General features: G+C 34.0%; 2 protein-coding genes and 1 pseudogene across 2 annotated transcripts in view; all 3 read right to left on the bottom strand.

The window, feature by feature from the left end:
* The window catches only part of LOC120621097 (non-specific lipid-transfer protein), a 57947-nt gene extending 31057 nt beyond the window's left edge, over window positions 1–26890 (bottom strand). Inside the window, exons 1-3 of the mRNA XM_039886435.1 lie at window positions 26720–26890; window positions 25413–25560; window positions 22085–22192 (exon numbers count right to left, since the gene is read on the bottom strand). Of these exons, the coding sequence (XP_039742369.1) occupies window positions 22085–22192; window positions 25413–25560; window positions 26720–26770 (307 nt within the window). The 5' untranslated portion in view covers window positions 26771–26890. The remainder of the gene's footprint in view (window positions 1–22084; window positions 22193–25412; window positions 25561–26719) is intronic.
* LOC120623177 (uncharacterized) lies at window positions 3672–3790 on the bottom strand (annotated as a pseudogene).
* The window catches only part of LOC120618727 (non-specific lipid-transfer protein-like), a 53864-nt gene continuing 53193 nt past the window's right edge, over window positions 26836–27506 (bottom strand). Inside the window, exon 12 of the mRNA XM_039882874.1 lies at window positions 26836–26870. Coding sequence (XP_039738808.1) covers window positions 26836–26870 — 35 coding nt within the window. The remainder of the gene's footprint in view (window positions 26871–27506) is intronic.

Here is a 27506-nt window from a genome sequence, read left to right as displayed (position 1 = left end):
AGAAGCACAGAGGTGGAGGAAGGGGAGGGAGGCAGGCAGAGAGAGGGAGAGAGGGAGGGAGGGAAGGAGGAAGAGAATATACTGGAAGTACTTTCAGATTTTGCAATATTTCAGCAGCCTCATATTGTTGATACTGTAGAAGTGGTAAACTGTGATAAATCTCTACTCATGACCTGCCTAACTCACATATGAGAAAAAAAAAGGGAGAGAGGAAATAAATATCTATATTACCAACTTATTTTCTTATAATTTATTTGCTTTTGATAAAAATTGAGTGTACGTAAGAGAACATACTGAACATTTGACCTTTCTGGTTATCTATCTTTAGAATAAACTGATGTTTCTTGTGTTTCTTAAATCTAGATCTGTGAAGGACTGAAGTCAAAGTTGGCCTCAGAAATCCACTTGCCAAGAAGACACAGCAGATGGTTACGAAAGCATAAACTATTTGAGTATATTTTTAAAAAAATGTTCTTTCCTTGGATAATTTCTGGCACTGAAATGAAAACCATACTTTTCCTCTGCCTGGAAAAAATAAACTATCAAACATGAATATATTTATAAATTGTGGATGGGCATAGGATTGGGAATCCTGTCAAAGCGGTAATACCCTTCTTATAATCTCTTATGAACAAAAAAAAGTTCTTTTAACTTGATTACTTCATTTTACTACCATCTTTTTTGAGCTTTATTTTTTAAATTTATTTTGAAATTAAGTTTATTGGGGTAACATTGGTTAATACAAATATATAATTTTCAGGTGTACATTATAATTTGACATCTGTATATTCTATTCTGTTTACCACCCAAACTCCAGTTTCCTTCAGCTACCATATATTTGATCTCATTTACCCACTTCAGACTCCCCCTACCATCCTATATTTGACCCTCTTTACCCCGTCTACCTCCCCGCTTCTCCCCCACCCCTTATCCTCTGGTAACCCCTAGTCTATAGTCCATGTCCATGAGTCTCTCTTTGTCCTGTTCGTTTGTTGCTTTTAGGTTTGTATCCTACATAGAAGTGATATCATGTGATTTTCAACTTTTTCTGTCTGCTTTATTTCACTTAGCATGATTATCTCGAGGTCCATCTATGTCGTCGCAAATGGCAGTATTTCATCTCTTCTTATGGCTGAGTAATATTCCATTGTATATATGTACCACAGCTTCTTTAGCCAATCATCTATCATAGGACATTTTGGTTCCTTCCATGTCCTGGCCACTGTGAATAATGCTACTATGAACATCGATGTACAAATATCTTTACGGAGATGAGTTTTCAAGTCTTTGGGGTAAATACCCAGTAGAGGGATTGCTGGAGCATATAGTAGATCAATTCTTAGTTTTTTGAGGAATCTCCATACTGTTTTCCATAGTGGCTATACCAATTTGTAGTCCCACCATCAGTGTATGAGGGTTCCTTTTTCTCTGCATCCTCTCCAACATTCGTTATTACTTGTCCTGTTGATTATACCCATTCTAACAGGTGTGAGATGGTATCTCATTGTGGTTTTGATTTGCATTTCCTTAATAGCTAGCGATGTTGAGCATCTTTTCAAATATTTGTTGGCTATTTGTATGTCCTCTAGAGAGAAGTGTCTGTTCAGGTCCTCTGCCCATTTTTTGAATGGACTTTTTTTGTTGTTATTGAGTTCTATGAGTTCTTTGTATATTTTGGATATTAGGCCCTTATTGGAGGTGTTGCTTGCAAATATATTTTCCCATTCGGATAGTTGTCTCTTTACCTTGTTGATGGTTTCTTTTGCTGTGCAGAAGCTTTTTAGTTTGATATAGTCCCATTCATTTATTTTAGCTTTTACTTCCCTTGCCCTTGAAGTCAAATTCATAAAATTCTCTTTAAGTCCAAGGTCTTTGAGTTCAGTTCCTATGTTTTCTTCTATGCATTTTATTGTTTCAGGTCTTATATTGAGGTCCTTAATCCATTTTGAGTTAATTTTGGTGTGTGGTAATAGACAACGGTTTACTTTCATTCTTCTGCAGGTGGCGTTTCAGTTTTCCCAGCACCATTCATTGAAGAGGCTTTCCTTTCTCCACTGTATGTTTTTGGTTTTTTTGTCAAAAAGTATTTGCCCATATAAATATGGGTTTACTTCTGGACTCTCGATTCTGTTCCACTGGTCCATGTGACTGTTTTGCTGCCAATACCATGCTGTTTTGATTACTGTCCCTTTGTAGTATAATTTGAAGTCAGGCAGAGTGATGCCTCCAGTCTCGTTCTTTTTTCTCAGGATGGCTTTGGCAATTCGGGGTCTTCTGTGCTTCTATACAAATCTGATGATTTTTTGTTCTATTTCTTTAAAAAATGCCAGTGGGATTTTGATGGGGATTGCATTAAAATCTATATAATGCTTTAGGTAATATGGTCACTTTAACTATGTTGATTCTTCCAATCCAAGAACACGGAATATCTTTCCACTTCTTTGTATTTTCTTTGATTTCTTTTAATAGAGTCTTGTAGTTTTCATTATACAAGTCCTTCACATGTTTCGGTAAATTTATTCCTAGGTATTTTATTCTTTTGGTTGTACTAGCAAAAGGAATTATTTTTTCCACTTCTTTTTCTGAGAATTCATTATTAGAGTATAGAAATGCTATGGATTTTTGAACATTGATTTTGTATCCAGAAACTTTACTGTATTTGCTTATTGTTTCTAGTAGTGTTCTTGTGGCGTCTTTAGGGTTTTCTATATAGAGAATCATGTCCTCTGCAAATAGTGATAGTTTGACTTCTTTGTTTCCTATTTGGATGCCTCTTTATATCTTTCTCTTGTCTGACTGCACTTGCTAGGACCTCCAATGTTATATTGAATAACAATGGCTCTAGTAGACAGCCTTGCCTTGTTCCTGATCTTAGAAGGTTTTTAGTTTTTCATCATTAAGTATAACGTTCGCTGAGGGCTTGTCATATATGGCCTTTATTATGTTAAGGTACTTTCCTTCTATATCGATTTTGTTAAGTGTTTTGATCATAAATGGATGCTGTGTCTTGTAGAAAGCTTTTTCTCCATCTTTTGATATGATTATATGATTATTTTTAATGTGGTATATCACATTAATCGATTTGCGTACATTGAATCATCCCTGTGCCCCTGGGATGAAGCCCACTTGATTGTGGTTTATAATCTTTTTAATATGCTGTTGTATTCGGTTCACTAGTATCTTATTTAGGATTTCTGCATCTGTGTTCATGAGAGAGATTGGTCTGTAATTTTTGTGTGTGTGTTATCTTTACCAGGTTTTGGTATCAGGGTAATATTGGCCTCATAAAATAATTAAAAATATTTCCTCTTCTTTGATTTTTTGGAAGAGTTTGAGAAGAATAGTTATTAAATCTTCTTTGAATGTTTGGTAGAAATCACTGTTGAAGCCATCTGGTCCTGGACTTTTACTTTTTGGCATGTTTTTGATGACTGTTTCAATTTCCATACTGCTGATCAGTCTATTTAGATTTTCCAGTTCTTCTTGATTCAGTCTAGGAAGATTCTATTTTTCTAAGTACTGGTCCATTTCTTCTAGGTCATTAAATTTGGTGTTACTTTTTCATAGTATATTTTTTATTATTTTTTTATTTTTTAGGCATGGCAACCTTTGGTTGACCTCACAGATTGCAAGGACCTTGTCAGCTTACAATCCCTTATTTTTTATTTTTACGCCTACAGCACCGGGTCTTCCTAGGTGGTCTCCCATCCAAGTATTAATCAGGCCCGATCCTGCTTATCTTCCTAGATCAGATGGGATCGGGCTTGTTCAGGGTAGCACGACCGTAGACTATTCATAGTATTCTTGTATGAGCCTTTGTATTTCTACAGTGACTGTCGTAATTTCCCCTCTTTCATTCCTGTTTATTTGTCTCCTTTCTCTTTTTTCTTTAGTGTGTCTAGCCAGGGGTTTATCAATTTTATTAACCTTCTCAAAGAACAAGCTCTTCGTTGCATTTATTTTTTCTATTGTTCTTTTGTTTTCAATTTTATTTCTGCTCTAATTTTGATTATTTCTTTCCTTCTGCTGACTTTAGGCTTCATTTGTTCTTTCTTTTCGAGTTTTTTAAGATGAAGCATTAGGTTGTTTATTTGGGCTCATTCTCGTTCTTAGAGATAGGCCTGTAATGATATGAATTTTCCTCTTATGACTGCTTTTGCTGTGTCCCTAAAGTTTTGATATGTTGTACTATCATTATCATTTGTTTCTATGTCTCTCTTGATCTCTCTTTTTATTTCTTCTCTGACCCAGCGATTCTTCAGTAGCATGTTGTTTAATCTCCATGTATTTGTGGTTCTTCCTGATTTCTTTCTGCAGTTGATCTCTAGCTTCAAAGCATTATGATCAGAGAATATGGCTGGTATGATTTCAACCCTCTTATATTTGTTGAGGCTATCTCTGTGTCCAAGTATGTGGTCAATTCTTGAGAATGTTCTATGTGCACTAGAGAAGAATGTATAAGCAGCTGTTTTGGGATGGAAGACTCTATGAATGTCAATTTTGTCCAGTTGGTCTAATGTGTCATTTAAGGATGTTATTTCCTTACTGATTTTCTGTTTGGATGATCTGTCCATATCCAACAGTGGGATATTTCGGTCCCCTACTATGATAGTGTTTGTTCTGTTTCTCTCTTTAGTTCTGTTAGTAATTGCTTTACATATTTCAGGGCTCCTTGATTGGGAGCATAGATATTAATAAGTGTTATGTCTTCTTGGTGCATGATTCCTTTTATCATTATCTTTCTTTACCTTTTTTATTTTGAAGTCTATTTTGTCCGATATTAGTACTGCTACTCCCACTTTTCTCTGAATGCCATTTGCTTAAAATATCATTTTCCACCCTTTCACTTTGAGTCTATATTTGTCTTTAGAGCTGAGATGTGTCTCCTGGAGGCAGCATATGGTTGGGTTTTGTTTTTTGATCCAGTCTGCAACTCTGTGCCTTTTTATTGGTGAGTTCAATCCATTTACATTTAGGATGATTATTGAAATATTCGGTCTTCTTATAGACATTTTATCTTCTGCTTTCTGATAGCTCAGTGTTTCCATTGCTTCCTTATCCTTGTTTTTCTGTTTTCTTTATTTTGGTTGGCTTTTGTGGGTTTTCCCTCTGGTTCTTCTTGTTTTATGTTATATACTTCAGTTCTGAATTTTTGGTGTGTGGTTACCATTACGAATGTAAAGATAGTTATATATATACAGTCGTCCATTTTCTTCTGCATGTGCCTTATCTCTAGTCCCCTTTTCAAATTTGGATCTTTGAATCCTCCCTTTTCAGTCATTGTTGTCTCAATTTGTCCCTATGTATGCTGAACATTCATTACTATCTTCCTATAGCAAATCTTTTCTTATTGTTTAAGTTTATAATGCCCTGTTCTTAGTAAGGGTTACACTTTACTCCTAATTATGTGCGTTTTTTTTGTCATTTTGTTTTAGGTGAGCTGACCCCTTTCAGTATTTCCTGTAATGCAGGCCTTGTAGTGGAGAATTCTCTCAATTTTTGTATGTCTGGAAAGATCTTCATTTGTCCTTTATATCTAAAGGAGAGCTTTGCTGGATACATTATTCTAGGCTGGTAGTTCCTTTCACTTAATAGCTTAAATATTTGATTCCATTCCTTTCTGGCTTTTAAGGTTTGCACGGAGAAGTCCGAGGATAATCTAATGAGTTTTCCTTTATAAATTACCATTTTCTTCGCCCTGGCTGCCCTGAGAATTTTGTCTTTGTCGTTGATTTTTGATAATTTTAATACAATGTGTCTTGGTGAAGGCCTTTTTGAGTTGAGATAATTGGTTGTTCTGTTGACTTCTTGAATTCCAAGCTCCAGCTCATTCCTTAGATTTGAGAAATTCTCATCCACTATTTGTCTGAAAATGGTTTCTAATCCCTGCTCCTTTTCCTCGCCGTCAATAATGCCCATTAGTCTTAAGTTTCCTTTCCTGATGGTATCAGCTAGTTCTTGTATTTCTCCTTATTTTTCATTCTTTGGTTTCTCTCTTCTTCCTTCTGATTTATTTCTAGATTTCTGTCTTTGATATCACTGATCCTTTCCTCCACTTGGTCGACTCTATTTCCTGAGCTTGTTATTTCATTTTTCATCTCTTGCAGTGTGTTTTTATCTCCAGAGGATCTATTCTGTTCTTTTTGAGGGTTTCAATCTCCTTGTTCTGTTCATCTAGGTGTTTTTTCAGTTTCTGAAATTGTTGATAGGATTCATTTTGGAATTCACTGAGTGTTTTTCTGAAGTACTATCCTGAATTCTCTGTCACTTAAGTTGCATATTTCTATGTCTGTAAGCTTATTTTCTGGAGATTTTTCTCTTTCTTTCTAAGATGCCTTGTCACCTTGATTGTTCATGGTGTTTAATAGACTATTTCTCCACCTCGGCATTAATGGAAATGTATTCTGCTTTTTTTTCTGGAAAGAAGATTTATTATATAAAGGTCTTCCTTTAGCCTGCTGAGAAGAAGGTGCTTTTCTTTTGGTTTCCAGTAGGTGGCGTCTAAGCCTCTTGGATCCCTGCTTTATATAAGGCCTTAAAAATGCCTTTTTATTTTCTTATAGATACTTAATCGCGCTCGCTACCCTCCGATTCAGTCCTTGTCATTGTTAGCAACAGTTTCAGTAGCATTTGTTCAGATTCCTCTGGGGCTCCGCGGTGTTCAGTTTCGGCGGGCATGGGGGGAGGGGCCTTCTGGGTTGGGGGATGAGGGCTGTGTCTTAGCCTCGATTTTGCAACCATGGCCGGTAAAAATCAACTGTTGTTTTTCTGCCATCCCGCTTCTCTGCCTTCTGTCCTGATAATTGGGCACTGCCGCCAGCTGCGTGGAACTCACAATTCTCTCAGGCAGGGCTGTTCAGGGAACTCGCCGCACCTTCTTCCCTCTCCCTCCTCCTACAGGGAGCTCCAGCAGCTGCCTCCAGCAGCTGCGAGAGGCAGCTTCTTTGTTTCTCCCAGTCCACCAACCGACACCCGGGGTTCTGACCTGTGGCAGCTCTTATGCGCAGATCCCATGCTCAGACGTGCTTGTGTGCAATTTAGGTGTTTTTTGTTGAGTTTTAGATGTGCAGCTTATTGTTGTTTCAAGGGGAGAGATCTGGGGAACGTCTCTCACTCCACCATATTTCTGAAATCTTCATTTTTCTACCATCTTGCTGCAAAAATTTCCTAGCAAGATGCTCAATCTTTTTATATAAAAATAATTAGCCTCAGGCTATATAGTATGGTTGCTACTGAAAATAAACCATTCAAACATGTATCAAGCACTCTACTAAGTATTGAAGATATAAACAATTCATAGTGTAATATAAAGTGCTAATAACGACATGTACTAAGTGCTTATGTGTGGTTTATATAAAAATAATTAGCCAAGTACTGAGCTATGGTTTTTTGGAAAACCACAGAATAGAAATACTACAAGGGGTAACATCCTGAGATATTATCTGAGGTCTTTTCTTCCTTCTGCTTCCTTGAACCCATAATTCTTCCTATTAAGACAGTCAAATACAAATAATTCCTAATTCAGCTTTAGTTTCAAATTTGACATTTAAAGGCCCTGGCATAACCAACAACAACAAAAAAAGCATGTTGGAGCCTGGCTTTTTAAAAAAGAAAATGTTTGTTGCATTTCAAAGGGGAAAAAGCTTGAATGGCTTCAACATACAAGGAAGGACATGTATTTATGTACAGCAGTTTTTCCCCCCAAAATTTATAAAATTATCAACCTAGAATTGCTACTAAATGTAAAATACCATTCAAAACAAAATGTAATATAAAGACATTTTCAGATATACAACGCTGACAGAATTTGTCACCATACTACAGCATCCACAATGTAAGAAATGTTAAAGGAAGTCCTTCAGGTAGAAGAAAAATGATAGCAGATGGAAATATGGATTTATATAAAGGAATGAAGAGCACAGGAAGTGGTAACTACATAGGTAAATGCGTAAGGTTTTTTTTCTTGTTTAAATCTCTTTAAAAGATAACTGATTGTTTAAACAAAAATAATAATTTATTGTGGGTTTTATAACATATGTAAAAGAAAAATTCACGACAACAGTATAATAAGGCCTGGACAGGAGAAATGGAAGTATACTGTTACAAGGTTCTTTTAGTGAATAGTACAATATCATTTGAAGATAAATTATAATAAAATAAAGATAGAACAGAGTCATAAAATAAATCCAAAGTTGGCTAAAAAAGGGAGGAAAAATAAAGAGCAGCCGGACAAAGAGAACACGAATAGCAAGACAGATTCAAACATAACCATATTAACAATCACATCAAATGTAAATGGTCTAAACACCTTAATTAAAGGCAGAGACCGTCAGAGTGGAGAGGGAAAAAAGCAAGACCCAACTAAATGCTGCCAATGCATTTTAAATACAAAGTCACAAATGGTTAAAAGCAAAAAGATGGAAAAAATATATATCATGTCAACATTGGCTAAAATTTGAGTGGCTATATTAAATCAGCCAAAGTAGATTTCAGAGCAAAGACTTGCCAGGGAAAGAAGGCCATTTAATAATGACAAAGGGGAAAATATAAAACTGCCTTTATTATAGACAATTTTATTGTCTATATAAAAAACCTGATGGAGTTTTTTAAAAGCTACTAGAATTATGTGAGTTTTAACAAAGATATGGGATGAATATTTTAAAACTTATTGTATTTCTACATACTAGCCATGAAAAATGGAAATTGAAAAAGTACCATTTACAATAGCATCAAACTACGATGTACTTAGGGATAAACCTAACAGAAGATATGCAAGACCTGTACAGTGAAAACTGCAATATATTCCTCAGGAAAGTTAAAGACCATAAATAAATGGAGATATATACTTTGTTCATGAGTCAGAAGACTCAGTATAGCTTGGATGTCAATTCTGCCCCCAAATAAATCCACGCATTCAACATAATCCCAATAAAAATCCCAGGAGGATTTTTTGTAGAAATCAACAAACTGAATCTAAAGTTTCTATGGAAATGCAAAGGAACTAGACTAGCCAAACAACTCTGAGAAAGAAGAAAAAAGATGGGCGTTAAGGCTACCTAATTTCAAGAACTATTATGCTACAATAATCAAAACAGTATGGTACTCATGTAAAGACACATATAGATTAACAGAAAAGAGAGTCTAGAAATAATGCCCACATATTTATGAACAACTAATTTTTAATAAAGGCAATGCAGTGGAGAAAGTATAGCCTTTCCAACGAATAGTGCTGTAATGACTGGATATCCATATAAAAAAATGCATATGGATTTGGATCCATACTTTCTGCCATATATAAAATTAACTCCAAATGGATCACAGATCTAAACATAAAACTTAACATTTAAAACATCTATAAGAAAACATAAAAAAAGATCTTTGTGACTTTGAGTTATATAAAGATTTCTTAGATACAATATCAAAAGCGAATACATAAAAGAACAAACTGATAAATGGGACTTAACCAAAATAAAAACCTCTGCTCTTCAAAAGACACTACTAAGAGAATAAAAAGAAAAGTCACAGACTTGGAAATAAATCTTTGCAAAGCATATATCTGATAAAGAACTTGTATACAGAATATATGAAAAATTCTCGAAACTCAACAACAACAAAAAGTTTTGCTCCCAAAATGGGCAAAAATTTTAATAGACACTTCACCAAAGAAGATATACAGATGGCAAATAAGCACATGGAGATGCTCAACATCATTAGTCATTAGCAAAAGTGAATTAAAACCACAAGGAAATGCTATGACATGCTGATTAGAATAGCTAAAATTTAAAAAACTGACCAAACCATGTACTGATGTGGAGGAACTAGAACTCTGATACACTGCTGGTGGGAATGTGAAATGGTACGATCTCTTTGCTTTGGAAATCAGTTTGACAGTTTCTTTAAAGTTAAACACACACTTAGCATATGATCTAGTCATTCCACTCCTAGGTATTTATTTTCTCAAGAAAATATAATATATATTCATAAAATATGTTCAAAGTAGCTTTATCTGTAATAGTCCCAAACTAGAAACAAACCAAAACAACAATAAATCATGGTATATCCATCAATAATAAATCATGGTATATCCATACAATGGAATACTATTCAGCAATAAAAAGAAATGAACTATTGACACATGCAATAACATGGATGGATCTCATGTAGACAAAAAAAAAAGTATATACTTTAAGGTTCCATTTATATAAAACTCTATAAAATACAAACTTATCTATAGTGACAGAAAGTAGATGAGTGGTTGTTTCAGGATGTGGGGTAGGAGGGAGGGATTACAAAGAAATATATATAAGAAACTTTTGGGGTCAATGGATATGTTCACTATCTTAACTATGGTAACAGTTTCAAAGGAGTATATACATGTCAAAACTTATTAAATTGTATATATTAAATATTGGCAGTTGATTTTGTTAACTTTGCCTCAATGAAGCTGTTAAATAAAATATAAAATAAAATAAAAATATGGAATACAGAGGCACAATCTTCCTTTTCTCTCTTCCTTTTACTTGACAAGAGCAATTTAAGCCAGGACTTGCTCCTAGCTGGCTCTACCTGACAAGAAGGATTAAGAGTAAACACTCTCTCCTGGGTTCCGTTTCTCCTGGCATTGGAGAATGTTCATTAGGATCTAATGATAAAACTTACCTCTCCTCACATCACAGTGCTAAAAATGCAAAATTCTGGGCAAGAGGAATGAGGATGGGTGAATGTAGGATACAATCAAAGGTGTAATAGATGCGCTGGTACAAAGCTATTTAGGCCTTACGGACTTTGACTTTTTTAGATTAAGTATTGGATTTAGGTCTTGCCATCCATTGTCCTAAGAGTTTTCATTTGTTTGTTTTGTTTCTTTGTTGTTGTTGTTTTTGGTGACCTCTTGCAGAGTAGAAGAAGAACCAAGCCATGGTTTGAGTATGCTAGGTCTCTGGGCTAAAATTCTATTTACTCTCATTTCATTTTCACTCAAATCTTTAAAATCTAAGTTTAAAATACCTTTAAAGGCATTAAAACATGTAAACAAAAATCACACAACAGAATAATATATGTACCATTAAAAAACATCAAGAGCTGTGTGAATTCAGGAGGAGAAATAATTATATCCCGCTGGGGGATCAGAGCATCTTAGAATGAGGAAGGATGTAAGCGTTCATCAAATCTAAGGCCCTAATAGATGGGCAATTCCCCTTACAACATTCCCATCAAGTTACTTGTATTTCTTGTGCACAGCCTCTGTGACAGGCAATGCATGCTCTCAGGAGGAAACCTATTCCACTTTTGAGAAGCTGTGTTAGAAAGTTCTTTCCTGTATCAGCCCAAAATATACCTTCTCATTATTTCTTCCCAATTATCATAATTCTTCCCACACTAAACAAGTTTAGACCTTTCAGATATTAAAGGAGCATTAATTTATTCAATCATCCCTTTTACATGTGCAAAGTCTTGTACTGGGCATTGTTCAGGATACAGAGACAAATGAAATACAGATTCTGCCCTCACACGCTCTTAGTCAAATAGAAGAGATTTTTTTTTTAAGCCATAAGTAATTATAGTATGTATTATAACATAAATGTCAAAAGAGAAATACTGAGAAAGTATAGCGAGAGTTCAGAAAAGAGAAATTAACTCGATCTATGGAAGGGATCAAGAAATCAGGAAAACCTTCGTAAGTGTTAATAACACTTGAGATGGAACTTGAAAATGGGCATTTCCACTGAGGAAAGGGCACTGAAGTAGAGTGTAGTGGTTATGAGCTTGGGCTCTCAAATTACACTGCCTGGGTTTCAATCTTAGCTTTGCCACTGTCTAGCTTGGTAACTTGAGGAAAGTCACTCTGTACCTCTATTTTCCTCTTTTATAAAATATAAAAAAAATATATGGGAATTAAATGCATTTGTATATGAAAAATATTTAGAACAGTACCCAGCCCATAGCACTGTTTGTTGTTGTTATTATTATTGAGAAGACAGTAAAGACAGAGCTTATAGAAGTGAGAAGGAATTAAACCTGTCTTGTGTAAAAGCAAACAGTATGATTCGATAAACATGCTTCCTCTTTCTGTATCTCCTCTCTCAAAACTCAACTAGATATAAATGCTAGAACATAACCTGTCATGTAGTCGGTATTTAAGAAATCTTCACCCCTTTCTCTTTTTCTTTCCTTCATCATTCTGGTTTGTGCTTTGCCTAAGGCACTTATAGTCTGCCTTGTATCATAATTATTTGTGTTATTACATTATTTGCCTCTTGTACGCTTTCTGGTTCTCAAACCTGGCTGTGCATGAAAAGCTTTTGGAGTAACTTTTAAAAAACTATAAACTGTTAGGATCAACCAGACTTAGGAATCACAATGTCCAAGGGTATCCCATGGGTGGGAATGTAGATATTCAAAAGTTACAGGAGATTCTAAATCAGTTCATCAGTAAACCACATATTTGAGTTACCTATAGCACCTAATGATAAGGTAGATACACAATAAGCATTTTTTGAACTTTCATGGACTGAAAAATAGAAGATCAGGGCTTAAAATTAGGTTGCAGCCACACGGGAAAGGCACTAAATGCTAGGATGAATTGATAGAAAAAGCCAAACTAAATAACCAACTTCTAGCTTCAAAGCAAAAATCCCTATGAGAAGCTTTATCTCGAAGGCACTTTCCTGCCCTTTCAGGAGATCACAAAAATTAATACGCATTTTCAAAAATCAGAGATAGTTAAGAATATGTTAAAGTCAAATTTTACTTCTGCATTTTAAACAAGTGTTCAATAAGTGTTTGGCAATATATGTAAAAGCACTTTAAAACCTGCAATAAAATATGATAATATTATCTAGACACTAATTTTTTTTATCATATGGCCATTGCAAAGTAAAACAAAAACAAAAACAAACTCGGGTTGAATGTGATCTTTCTAATTGGAAAAGCTAAAAGTAATCTATATTTTTAAAATGAGAGTGAACAAAATAATATTCATTTCAAATGATTAAATCTATATTCTATTAGAGGTATTGCTATGGCAGCTAGAAGCTTTTTTTCATGCAGTTCTGAACAAGTTAAAATCAAAAACCAATATCATGGAGCATTAGTTTTAAAGCCAATTCTCCAATACTGAGCTCCCATCAAAGCATCAAAATCTTAAAATTAAACTAATACCATTTATAGAAGAGACACTCTCATCACCCCACCTTAATTCAGCATGTTTTAGAAGCACTTACATGATTATTTTCTGATTCTCTTAGGATCTTATTGCAGTTTGTTATGCAAGTAACTAGGGCAAAATATTTAAACTACTCATAGCTGTCATTCTGAAATATTTTCCAGGAGTCTGAGTTCTTTCTTGGGCTACAGCTAATGGCCATGTGTCAGATTTGCTTGAAATATATCCAAATCCTCAATATGTAGCAAGTAAACATTTATTCTTCAATAATTCCTCATCCTTATTCAGAATACCAATCAAGTCACCAAGATTTATAAGTTTTTCCCCGAAAATGCTACACTACCACTAAACACTATTCCTTAAAAACTGATAAGAGGAAAATTTGACCAATAGAGTAGACTCAAATAAATATTGGAAAGAGTTTTCAAAAGATAACTGCAGAAGGTGAGTCTCTCTTTCAAGTATTTAAAAAATAGATAAATTCTACCTTCCCAGAGTGTTTTAGGTTAACTTTTTAATTTCCAGAGGAAAAAAACTGGATGTCTTGCCAAGATTAGCAAAATTGTTTACATTTGATAAAAATAAAATCGAATGGTGACACGAATGTAGAAAAAAAAGCATTCTCATATTCTGTCATTAGAAATACACACTGGTGTATCTTCTTTGAAAAAAATGTGGCAATATGCACCAATTTTTAAGTATATACTAACCTTCGACATAGTGAGTCCACTGTCTGGAATTCATCCTATGGGTATACTTGCAAGACTATGTAATTGTAAGCATCCTTGTGTAATAATAAACTTAACAGAACCCATATGTCTACCAATAAGCGAATGACTAGGTAAATTTCTTATAATGAGAATACTATGCAGGCATTAAAAAGAATGAAGAATATCTATAAGTGATCACAAAATTTTTAAGATGTAAGTAAAAAGAGCTATATATAATGTGATAAAATACATATACACGCACATACATAAAGACTGTATGAACTCATATACATATGTATTTGTATAAGCATAACAATTTTTGGAAAAATACAAAAGAATTATTAAAAGTGGTTAATGCTGACAAATAGAACTAAGGGTAAGGAAGAAGAAAAAGATTTGTTAAATGTTAAAATTTGTCATCCAGCTATAATATTAAACAACATATGATGACACTCTGAAGAACCATTTGACTGCCTCCTATAAAGTTAAATATACATCTCCCCTATGACCCAGCAATTCCACTCTGAGTGATTAACCCAAAAGAAACGCAAAAGGTATGTCCACAAATAGAGTTGTACAAAAATGTTCATAGAAGCCTTATTATAAGAGCCCCAAACAGGAAAGAATTCAAATGTCCATCAACAGGAGAATGGATAAACAAACTGGTATATTTAGACGATGGAATACTATTTAGCAATAAAAGAGAATGAACTACTGATATAAGAAAAATCTGAATAAATATTACAGACATTCTACTGAGTGAAAGAAGCCAGACACAAAAAGTACATATACATACTGTATGATCCCATTTATATGAAGTTCTAGATCAGCCAGACTATCTACAATGATAGAAGTCAAAAATTCTTAGCCTGGTTGAGGGGGAGGGGCTGGAGAGTAGAGAAGTGATTGAGGGAAGTCAGGAGATTTACTGGAAATAGAACTTTCTGGGGATGACTGAAATGTTCCATATCTTGTTTTGGCTGGTATACAGATGTATACAATTGTCAAAACCAATCATCCAGTTCAAGCTTACAACTCAATGGCTTTTAATATATTCACGGACATGTGCAATCATAACCACAATCAATTTTAAAGTATATTTATTACCTAAAAAAAAATGCCCCATTCTTTAGCTATCACTCTCCTACCTACCCCAGTGCTAAACAACTACTAATCCACTTTCCGTCTTTATACATTTGCCTATTCTGGACATTTCATATAAGTAGAATTGTATAATATGTGGTCTTTGTGACTGCCCTCTTTCACTTAGCAAAATGTTTTCAAGGTTCATCTATGTTATAGCATACGTCAGTACTTCATTTCTTTTATGGCCAAGGAATATTCCATTACATGAATATACCATATTTTGTTTATCCGTTCATTGGCTGATGACAGACATCTGCATTTTCCCGCCTTTTGGCTATTATGAATAATGCTACTAGAAACAATTGTGTGTTTGTGAGAACTGTGCATTAATGAAAATTATACTGCAATTTTAAAAAAGAATATGGATATGAAAAATCATATTGTTAGTACAAAGCATGATTTCTGCATATTTCAGTAGGTAGTGGGAGAAAAATCTCTCAGAATGGCAAACAAGCCGATTATAATAAAAATATGTTCAGGAGAAAAAAAAATTATATGTCAATAAAAACAACTAAGTGAAATGTCACATTCATCCCCTGACAAAACAGAAGTTTCCTATGTGAGACTGAGGAATCTGCTGAAAGGAAAATTTAAATCACTGTTCTCAAATGCAGACTGTAACTCTTTGGGGCTTCAATGACCATATCACAGAAATATTTATTATCACCCTGACTGCTCTATGTCCCATTAGCAACAAAATCAACATTGAAATATGACCTAATTCTTTTGACAGATCAAGGAAACAGTTTAGTCTATTTACCAAAAGCAGAACAATAGTCTTAAAATAATGTCTGTGTAGCACTGGGCACAATGTTTACATAGGGATATTGATGATTTGCAATTGTCATATGAGAAGGAACTCTTATTTTCTCTACAAATTAAAAGAATGTTCTTTTCCTAAAATGGTAATAAATTATTTTTCATACTGCGATACTTACTAGCAAGAAACAGTATGGCTTCCTTTTGTAGAAATGATGCGGGGAGAATGCTAGTAATTACTTTGTTCCTACTTTGTTTTGGGAACTCTGCTATATACTTTACATATACATATTTCCTCATTTAATCCACAAAACAACCCTATTAAGTATATTTTATTCCTATTTTACAAATTAGAAAAACCAGGATCAACAAAGCTATAGAATTAAAAGGGTGAAGAGGATAAGTTCAAACTCAAGACTTCATTCATACAGAACACAAATCTGCAAATGAGGTACATACCCTATATATTCCTTTCCTTTCACAGCCACTACTCCTAAAAGTAACAACTATAGTTACTATTTCTCGCTTCTAATTCTTCTGGAATTCCCATGTGCTTCCATGCAAAACATTGTGCTAGAATTGCTCCAAGATTGCCAATGACTTGATAATAGTCAAATACAAAAGATACTTCTCACTCTTTATTGAACTCTTCTGTCCTGACTTCTTATTTTTTAAACACTCTTCTCTCTTGGGTAACTGACCGTTTCTTCTCATTATTCTTAAAGGTCTCTCTTCTCCACCTACACCTTCAATTTTTATACCTCCTAGGGTTTTATCCTTGATCTTTGTGTTGGATCTGCCAATATGATATCCCACACAGTATTTCCTCTGATTAAGCAGCTCATTTAACAGCCTTGATGAATAAAATGCAGGAATGAACTCCTGCTTACAGCACTCACTGGGCTTACCATGTAGTCTAGCACCCTGAAGCAGTTGGTCAGAATGATGTAAAGGCCTTCTGAAGACTACAATGGTGCCAGCAACACTTTGCAGGGCCCAGGTAATAGCCTCCAAAATAGGAACATGCTCTGAATCAATGATGCTGTTTCTCCACAGCCAGGATACACAAGTATCCTGGTAATCAAAGGATGAGCAAAGTAGTGGCTTTTCTCACTATTATCCCTACAGAACTGCTAGCAAAATTTTTCCTGCCATTCCCAAAACTTTGGGCTCTGCTGATTTAGAAGTCTTAGAAACAACAATGGTTCCAATGAACTGGAAGCAGAGACTACCACCTGGTCGCTTTGGGCTTCTCATTATACAGAACAGGCAAAGGAAGGAATTAACTGACTTGGGTGATAGATCCTGGTTATCATGGAATGTTGGGTTACATAATGAGGATCAAAAGGATTAGTCTGTAACCCAAAAAATACTGTGGGGTGCCTCTGAGTACTCCCATGTCTTATAGTGAAAGTTAGCAAAACTTTTACTAAAACATTTCAAAGAAGCTGTACTGCTCATGGCACGGAATATTCAGAAAGGAAGGTTTGGGTCATACCCAGATAAGAAACTATGAATAAGGTGCTTGCTAAGAGCAAAGGAAATATGGTACAAGTAGTAGAAGAAGGAATTATAAATACCAACTATAACCACCTATAAATTGTAGAAAGGAGGATTTTATTTTCATTTTCTCTTCCATTATCTATCATCTAACATAAATGTATGTTAATAGAGATTAATATTTTTCAAAAAGTACTTAATTTTTGAGAGCAGTGTGAGGGTCACAGTAGAAAGTACAGATATTTCTTACATAGTCCCTGCTCCACACATGCAGAGCTTCCACCACTATCAACATCCCATCCCAGATTGGGACATTTATTATAATCTATGAACCTATACTGACACATCGTTACCATCCCAAATCCATAGTTAACATTAGGGTTTATTCTTGGTATTGTATATTCTATGAGTTTTGAGAAACGTATAATAACACGTAGTCAACATTATAGAATCATACAGCACAGTTTCATTGTCCTAAAAATCTTCTGCCTATTCATCCTTCCCTCTCCCCAAACCCCTGATCTCTTTACTGTCTCCAGTTTTCCCTAATCCAGAATGTCATATAGTTGAAATTATATAGTATGCAGCCTTCAGACTGGCTATTTTCAGTAAGTAATATGCATTTAAGTTCCTCCATGTCTTTTTTTTTTTTAACTTAAGGTATAATTGACATATTAGTTTCAGGTATACAACATAGTGATTCAATATTTGTATATATTGCTAAGTGATCACCACAGTAAGTCTAGTTAACCCCTCCATATCTTTTCATCACCTGATAGCTATTTTTTTAGTGTTGAATAATATTCCATTGTTGTGATGTATCACAGTTTATCCATTCACCTACTGAAGGATATTTTGGTTGCCTCCAAGTTTTGGCGATTGTGAATAAAGCTGCTATAAATATCCATGTGCATGTTTTATGTGGACATAAATTTTCAACTTGTTTGGGTAAATGCCAAGGAGCACAACTGCTGAATCATATGACAGGAGGATGCTTAGTTTTGTAAGAAATTGCCAGCATCTGGTGTAGTCAGCAATTGGTATTTGGACATTCTGATAGGTATAGTGGTATCACACTGTTGTTTTAATTTGCAATTTCCTTATGACATATGATGTTGAGGATTTTTCTATACGCTTATTTTCTATCTACATATCTTCTTTGATGAAGTGTCTGTTTGGGTCCTTTACCCACCTTTTAATCAGGTTGTTCATTTTCTTATTGCTTACTTTCAAGAGTTCTTTGTATATTTTAGATACTTGTCCTTTATCAGATGTGTCTTTTGCAAATATGTTTTTCCCAGTCTGTGGCTTGTCTTCTCATTCTCTTGAACTTGTCTTTTTTCCCTTTTATTTCTCCATTCTTTCTCTTGTGTTAAATAGGTATTTTCTAGTGTACCATTTTACTACTTTGCCATTTCTTTTAATATATATTTTTTAGTTATTTTCTTAGTGGTTGCTCCAGGAATTAACATTTTAATTTATACAATCTAATTCAGATTAATATTGACTTAATTTCAACAGTACACAATTTGCTCCTATATAGCTGTTTGTGTTGTCACTGTCATATAAATTATATCTTCATGCATTGTATGCTTATCAACTCAAATTACTGCTTTATGCAGTTGTATTTTAAATGATATAGGGCACACATATATTGTCTTTTATAGCCACCGATGTAGTTACACTTTAAATGATATAGGATGCACATAGATTGTCTTTTATATCTACCAATGTAGTTACACTTACCAGTGCTTTTTATTTCTTCATGTGCTCTTTATTTCACTGTCTAGTGCTCTTTGATTTCAGTATGAATGACTCTCTTGTAGGGGAGGTCTACTAGTGATAAAGTCTCTCAGTTTTTGTTTATCTGGGAATGCCTTAATTTCTCCTTCATTTTTGAAGGATAGTTTCACTGAATACAGAATTCTTGGCTGGCAGTTTTTTTCATCACACTGCCTCAATGGTTTCTGAAGAGAATTCAGCTGTTAAGCCTTACTGAGGATCACTTGCTGAGGATTAGCAGTCATTTCTTCAAATATTTTTTCTGCCCCTTCCCTCTCCTTCTGAGACTATTATTATGCTTACGTTGCTATACTCGCAGGTGTCCCACAAGACTCTGAGGCTCTGCTCATTTTTCTTCATTCTCTCTCTTTTTTTCTGGCCTCAGACTGGATAATCTCAACGGACCTATTTAAACTTTGCTGATTTTTTTCTTCTGCCTTCTCAAATCCAGTGTTGAGCCCGTCTAGAGGATTTTCCATTTCAGTTGTTATACTTCTTAACTCCAGAATTTATTTGGTTCTTTTCTATAATTCCTATCTAGTAACTGATAGTCTCTATTTCATGAAACATCGTTATACTTTCCTTTAGTTCTTTTTATACAGTTTCCTATGTTCTGTGAACACACTTAAATAGCTTATTTAAGATCTTTGTCCAGTAAATCCAATGTTTGGGCTACCTCAGTTTCTACTGACTGCTTTTTTCCTCCTGTGTATGAGCCATACGTTCTTGTTCTTTGCGTGTCTCATAGTTTTTTGCTGGAAAGTGTACATTTTATATGATGTGGCAACTTTAGAAATAAGATTATCCCCTTTCCCAGAGTCTATCTTTTTTCTTGTTGTTATTGATGATCTAGTGATGATCTAGTCAGTTTCCAAACTAATTCTGTAAAGTCTGTGTTCTTTGTCACAGTTGGTCACTGGATTTTCTTCTTAGTTAGCTTAGAGATCAGCTAATGGCTAGACAGAGACTTTCTCAACTAATAAGTGTCCCAATCTTTGCTAGGTTCTGTGTGTTGTGCTGGGGCATTAGAACTCCACCTTGGCCTTTACTTCCTGCTTGTGCAGAGCTCCAAGGTTAGCTCTGCACAAGCAGGAAGTAAAGGCCAAGGTAAGAGCTTAGGACCTTGTCAGGCTCTTCCTAAGCATGCATACAGCCTTGGGCATACACACAGCCTTACGTATGTACTCCCAAGAATATTTTATACCTTTTCAAAGCCCCCTATGGACATCTCATTCCACAGCTTCTTCTTTTATGCTTTCTGGTTGGTCTGCTGTTTGCCCCAATTGTTACTGGCTTCTAAGGCAGCCATGTTGTTAAATAGTTGTTGCTGATTATTCCTAACAAATGACTCTGGAGAAAATACTGTTTGCACATGGCAAGTTCTCAGTTAGGTTACACAAAGATGAGACTCTTGAGTAGGGTTTACCAGGGAACTGCCAGACTGGTCATATAATGACAATTCTCTGAGACTGGGGTTTGGAAAGAGCCCCAACACCATTCTGATTTCTCCAGCGCCAGCAAGGCTACTAGAGAAATCAGAATGGAGTCGGAGCTAATTTTCACCACAATTGCATGCTATTGGTTTTCAAGGCTACTATGGAGCTGGGGAAAAGGAGGGTGGTATTAGAGCAAGTCAAAATGCTACAAAGCTTGGTGTTCTCAAAGAGATTCAGTTCTTTGTTTTTAATAAATCTTCCAGATCATTGTTAGCCTTGGGTTAATTTCTAAAGTTCTGAAAAAAGCTGACCTTGACCATTTTTGCCAGTGTTCTTGGTACTTTTTAAAGGAGAGTAGTTTCAGATTTTGTTATTTTGCCACTCCCTCATTTTTAGATTTCTTTGAAAGATATTAGATTGCTTAAAGCAATGATGATAATATTATGTTGTGCGTTTATAATATATTTAGAAGTACATGTATAACAAGAACAACATAAAGGATAGGAGGGAATAAATGGAAATATTCTGTTGTAAAAATCCTTTATATTATATGTGAAATGGTATAACATTATTTGAAGGTAGACTGTGATAAATTAAAGATGTATGTTGTAAATCCTAGAGCAACCTCGAAAGAATGAGAAAAAGAAATAATCAATAGAAGAGAGAAAATAAAATACTAAAAAATACTCAATTAATAAAAAGATCGCATTGAAAAGAGAAAAATAGCAAAAAACAGACAAGACAGAAAACAAATAGCAAAGTGGCATATTATGTTACAACTATCTGTGTGTACATATCTTCCTACCTATCTCTCTAATCTCTATATACATTTATTTTCTCTATTAAATTATGTTTACTAAATTTGAGTGATAAACAGAAATGAACCAAAGTTAACTGCTATAATGAATATCTATTGATTCTAATATCTATTTTCAAATCTGTGAGAATTTATAAAATTTTACTTCATTAATTCATTCATATATAAGACTATATGGAAAAATACAGAACTCACCTATCTATATAAAAATAAGTCCCATAATTTTAGTGTTATTTTAGAAATTGCTTTGTACAATTTCTTCATTTTACAATTAAGGAAACTAAATCAAAGTGATTAACTAATTGGCAATTAATCAAAATAGTCACGTGACTCGTCAACAGTACAGCCAGAGTAAAATTCATATTTCATAGCTTCTCCCAAGAGAAAAAAAATTTCCATGCAATACCAACCACATATATAACTATATATAATGTGGTCATTTCAAATAATTCCTCTCTAGCAGGTCTAGCCAGATTTCTATTTAAAAATATCTTATTAATTGTATGCCTATTTGAAAACAATCAAACTTTTAAAAATATATATTGTCGAATTTAGAGTGTCAAATAATTTAAATTCTCATCAATTAATCAAAATCATTGAAGAATACTGTACTTAAAGGAAAATAAAAAATACTGTGGCTAAACAATCATTTAAAGCACTGCCTACCACGTTCAGAGAACACAATCTTTCATTCAAACCAATGATTAATCATTCACACTTATGCCAAAATAACAAAAAAAAAAAGTATGACATCTGTGTGCTGTATTACCTGTAGCTCCCAGCGGGTGTCCCTTTGAAATTAATCCACCACTGGGATTAATGACCCACTTTCCTCCATAAGTATTATCTCCTCTATCAACCAGTTTTCCACCTTGTCCTACAGAAGGAAAAAAAAAATTCACAAATGTTAAAAATAATGTTAGAATAAATGATATATTTTTTAACTTCCATATAGCCAAGAATTCCTTGCAGCAAACATTTTTTACAGCTCAAACTAACATCAAATTTATATAAGCACATCTAAAAGTAGGTAATAAATATTGAGTAATAATTTTTCAGAACATTTCCTACATGAAACGAAGCACCTATTAAATATCAAGAGCTCTCTAGCTTCCAAAATTGCTACAAATATAATAAGAGATTCAGAGAACCAAAAGAAAAAAACTGAAATGGATACAATACTACACTAAAATAACTGAATTGGCTTTAAAAATTTATAATTTTGCCAAAATGTATTCATTTCCCTACATTTTCAACTGTACTCTTATATGCTATATAAATATTCTTAATAAACAGGAAAAAGAAAAGGAGAAGGATAAAAAAAGAGCACTTTATGAAACTAAGGGAAGTGGCTGAGAATCTTTTTGAGCCATAAATGTAAGCTTAGGAGGAAAAACATTACATTACATGGTTGGCAGCTTCCAACGTTCATATCAATTCCCTAGTCATTCTTCTAGGTGGTTAAGAAATAAGTAAAAATGCATGCATTGTATAAAATATTCTTTCAGATTATATTTCTGAAAAGTAACGAGAGCTGAAATCTCCAAATAATGATAATGGGGGCTGTGGTACAATCAGAGGCAATGAATAGCTTTTAAGCACTGACTCTGTGTCAGGCTTTGTTCTAATTATTTTACATATATTTACATAATCCTCAAGCCTATGAGATATAATTAACATATAATATTATATTAGTTTCTGGTGTATAACATAATGATTCCATATTTGTAGATATTGTGACATAGTACCACAATAAGTCTAGTTAACATTCATCCCCATATATAGTTTCAAAATTTATTTTTCTTAGGACGAGAATTTTTAAGCTCTACACTCTTAGCAACTTTCAAACATATGATATAGTATTATTAACTATAGTCACCATGTTGTACATTACATTCCCATTATTTATTTTATAACTGCAAGTTTGTACATTTTGACTCTTTTTACCCATTTCACCCACCCACCCCCATCTCTGGCAACCACCAATCTGTTCCGTATATGTATGAGCTTGGGTTTGTTTTTTTTTTATTCCATTTAAGTGAGATCTCATATAAGTGAGACCATACGGCATTTGTCTTTCTTTGACTTATTTCACTTAGCAAAATGCCCTCAAGTTCCATCCATATAGTCAAAAATGGTAAGATTTCATTCCTTTTTATGGTTGAATAATATTTCATGATATAGAAATATACCACATTTTCATTATCCATTTATCTGTTGATGAACATTTAGACTGTTTCCATATTTTAGCTATTGTAAATAATGCTATAATAAACATGAGGGTGTATATAATATCTTTTTGAATTAGTGTTTTCATTTTCGTCAGTGTATAGAATATTACATCTAAAAAAAAGGAAAGTTAAATAAATGGAAATGCATACCATTTAATGGATTGGGAGATTCAACATTATTGAGATAATTATCTCTAAATGGGTCTACAGTTTCAATGAAATGTCAATGAAAATTCCAGCAGGTGTGTGTATGTGTGTAGATATAGACAAACTAATTCTATTATGTACATCGAGATGCAAAAAATCTAAAATAATTAAATAATTTTTAAAAAGAACAAAGTTGGAGAACTTATCCTATTTTATTTTAAGACTTACTATACAGTACAATATAGTAATAGTATAAGTACAGTAGCTAAAATAATTTGGTATTGGTGAAAAGTTGAGACATGTAGATCAATGGAACAGAACAGAAAGTCCAAAAATGGAACAATACACACACATATCACACACACACACACACATGGGCAATTGATTTTTGCCAAAGGTGCCAGTGCAATTCAATGGGGAAAGAAGTCTTTTCAGCAAATAGTGCTGGAAATGTTTATGAAATAAAAAAAGATTAATATCGACCTTTATCTTACACCATACACAAATTTACTTAAGATGGATTAAACACTTTAAACATAAAATCTAAATCTATAGGACTCCTAGTTTAAAAACAGAAGAAAATCTTTATGACGCTGGAATAGGAAAAAGTTTCTTAGAATACAAAAAGCATGAACCATAATTGATAATTTGTATTTCATCAAAATTTTTAAATTGTGTTCTTCAAGAGAAACTATTAATAAAACAAAAAGGTGGACGTAGTTCCATAGTGTAGCAATTAGCACATCTGCTCTGCATGCAGAAGGAACTGGGTTCGTGCCCCAGTGGAGCCATGATCCATGGTCTATGGCCATGCCACCCTGAACAAGCCTAATGTCTGATCTCTGAAGCTAAGCAGGGTCAGGCTTGGTTAGTACTTGGATGGGAGACCACTTAGGAAGACCAGGTACTGCAGGCATAAATAATAATAAATAATAAAAAAATGCAAAAAATAAATAAAACAAAAAGGCAAGCTACAGCCTGGGAGAAAATGTTCACAGTATACATGTATAAGACAAATGACTTGTATCCAGGAAAAAAGTATATGTATATATATACATTCATTCTTACAATAAAAAAAGACAACCTAATAATCAAAGGGCAAAAGATCTGAACAGCCACTTCACAAAAGATATATGAATGACCAATATGCACATGAAAAGATGCTCAACATCATTAGTCATTAGAGATATGCAAATTAAAACTAAAATAAGACACAACTATATACTCTTTTGAATAGCTAAAATTTTAAAAACTGATCCTAGCAAGTGTTAGTGAGGATGTGAAGCAACTAAAACTTTCATACACTGCTGGTACTAATGGAAAATGGTACAACCACTTTATAAATGAAAAAGGAAAAAATCCTCCAGATCCCACCAACTAGTTTTTCCATTTTCCTTTCTGCAAGTCTTTATTCAAACACAATTTGAAATAGTTGGAATTTCAAATGTAATTTTCTATCCTTTTCCCCTCCACTTAGCAGTACATTATAAGTACCCCTGATTTATACAACACAAATTTTTTGTACACTCAGTGTTACTATTGTCCAAGACTATATAGTCTAAAAAGTCCAGTATCAAGATAGCTTACATTCACTTTGCATAATGTGGCAGAGTCAACACGGAGGAAAAGGCAATTAACAAATTCTTTTGTTCAATGGTGATGATGAAATTTTCTCAGAGAAATGTATTAAGTTAACATGCATCTCTTGAAAGATATTACCTTCTGGACAGAGTCCCAGTGCTTCATAAGTAAGGAGTTCATTGACAGAAAAACAATCGTGAAGTTCTATTACATCAACATCATCTGGTGTCAGGCCAGATTTTTCATAGCACTTTCTGGCAGCTTCTTTACTTACATCGAAGCCAACCTAAAACCAAAACTATATATAAATAAAGGGCATCAAAACTGGGACTTTTATATAAAGATTATAAGAAATTAATATGTATAACTTTAACAGCTGAGAACCGATCACACATATTAAAGTATCAGTTGATTCTATATGATACCCAAAGTCCAAATAAAAGGATATCCAGGAAGGAGACTGTACATATTAAATTCTGTACTATAAAGGACAGAATTTTAAATAAGATATATAAAAAGGACTTAACTTCTTCAGGCCATTTCTTAGGCTAAGTTACAAAAATTCTATCAAACCACAATGTATAGTTATGATAAACAGACTGAAGAGATTTATCAACAGATCATTATGATTCAGATACACTAAAAAAAATAACAGGGGAAATTTACATGAAAATAAACAATTTTCTTTTAGAAGATCATATGAGATTCAAACATTGTTCCAAAATCCACGCTCTTAACAAACTCTTTGGTCATGCAACCTGAACTTCTCTACAAAGAATAAAATTGTGGCATAATGGAAACTGTACTGTTTATAAGCAGAAAATCTGAGCATAAGTTCCATCTCTACCATATCCTAGCACCCTAGCTTTATGATCTTGGGCAAGTTATAGGGACAATTTCAAATTCAAAGCATTACTGTAAAATCATTTTGTAAACTATAGTTTACCAAAGAATTATTTATATATGTATATGTATACATGCATATATTGAATATGTGTGTGTGTGTGTGTGTGTGTATATATCTTCAAATATTGAACTAACTCTAAGTCTGAATTCTCATCGTTTTTACTTCCTCTATTTTGTACTCAATCTTCAATCAGGATTTTGAAGCATCAAGAAAGTTCTCTGAAAACATCTTTATTTTTCCTTTACCTCTGTAAGATTGGAGTTCTGGGCATATCTCGCCAACTCAGAATAAATACAAATAGCACATCTAAGTTAGTTAAAAATTATCATATAATGATATATGGCTCTATCATGGGAAGCATAGATTTTCATCAATTATTTTCCCCTAACACATTCTTAAGAATGGGTTATAATATTAAATTTTCTAGACCATTTTTTCAAGTAAATTACATCCAGAGCCAATAACAACATGTTGTCACTTTGAAGTTTTTAAAACAGAAATCCCTTGATTAATTAACAAAACAGAATCTCAGACATACCAATTTAATAATGCTTTTTCCTTCAAATGAGCTTGGCAAATCAGTCGCCATCTCTTGTGCCAAAATTTCAACAGCTTTGGACTGAAGGTTATGCTTCTTTACAAATTCTTCACTAGCTAAAACTGCTGCTGCAGCACCATCTGAAGTGGGACTAAAAGGAAGTAAAAATAATTATTTACACCCAGTCCACCTCAATCCTAAGATTTCAGACTAGAAGTTCTTTCTGAGAAGAAAGGCTGAGTATGCTCGCTGGTCACTGGATGGTTTTCTTTGTGATATCTACAGTTAAAACTTACACATGCTTCCCACCTGAGGACTGAACCTCTATCAAGAACTTAAATGATGTCAGTCACTGCTTGATCTCTAAGAGTCGCTCCCAAAAAGTTTTTACTACAAAGAATCCTGAATTTGCTTCTGCAGATGCTGACTGCAAACCTGGTGACTTCTAAGAAGTACACAAGGTTATTCCCAGCTTAGCACAATAAAGGTTATTCCCAGCTTAGCACAATAAAGACTCTACTATAGGCCTAACTAGCTCCAACTCTGCTACCTCCCAAATAATTCAGTCTTGGAATACTTTTGAAAATGGGGAAAGGATGGAATAGGGGATTCCAGAAAGTCCATGGTTTGGTTAGGCTCTTGAGATCTCAAAATACTTCTTTTCCTTAGAGCAAGCTGTGAAGGAAACTGGCAAGCACAAGAAGCCTTCTGTGAGTTCAGCTGGACTTTATAAATGGGCAGATAAATACAACACATAAAAGCTGACCCCACTTGTTTACTTGATTCC

This window comes from Pteropus medius, unplaced genomic scaffold, assembly GCF_902729225.1.
Source record: "Pteropus medius unplaced genomic scaffold, Ma_sr-lr_union100, whole genome shotgun sequence".
In the NCBI taxonomy this organism is placed as follows: Eukaryota; Metazoa; Chordata; class Mammalia; order Chiroptera; family Pteropodidae; genus Pteropus; species Pteropus medius.
Note: the sequence above shows the minus strand (reverse complement) of the source record. Positions and strands in the feature narration are given on the sequence as shown.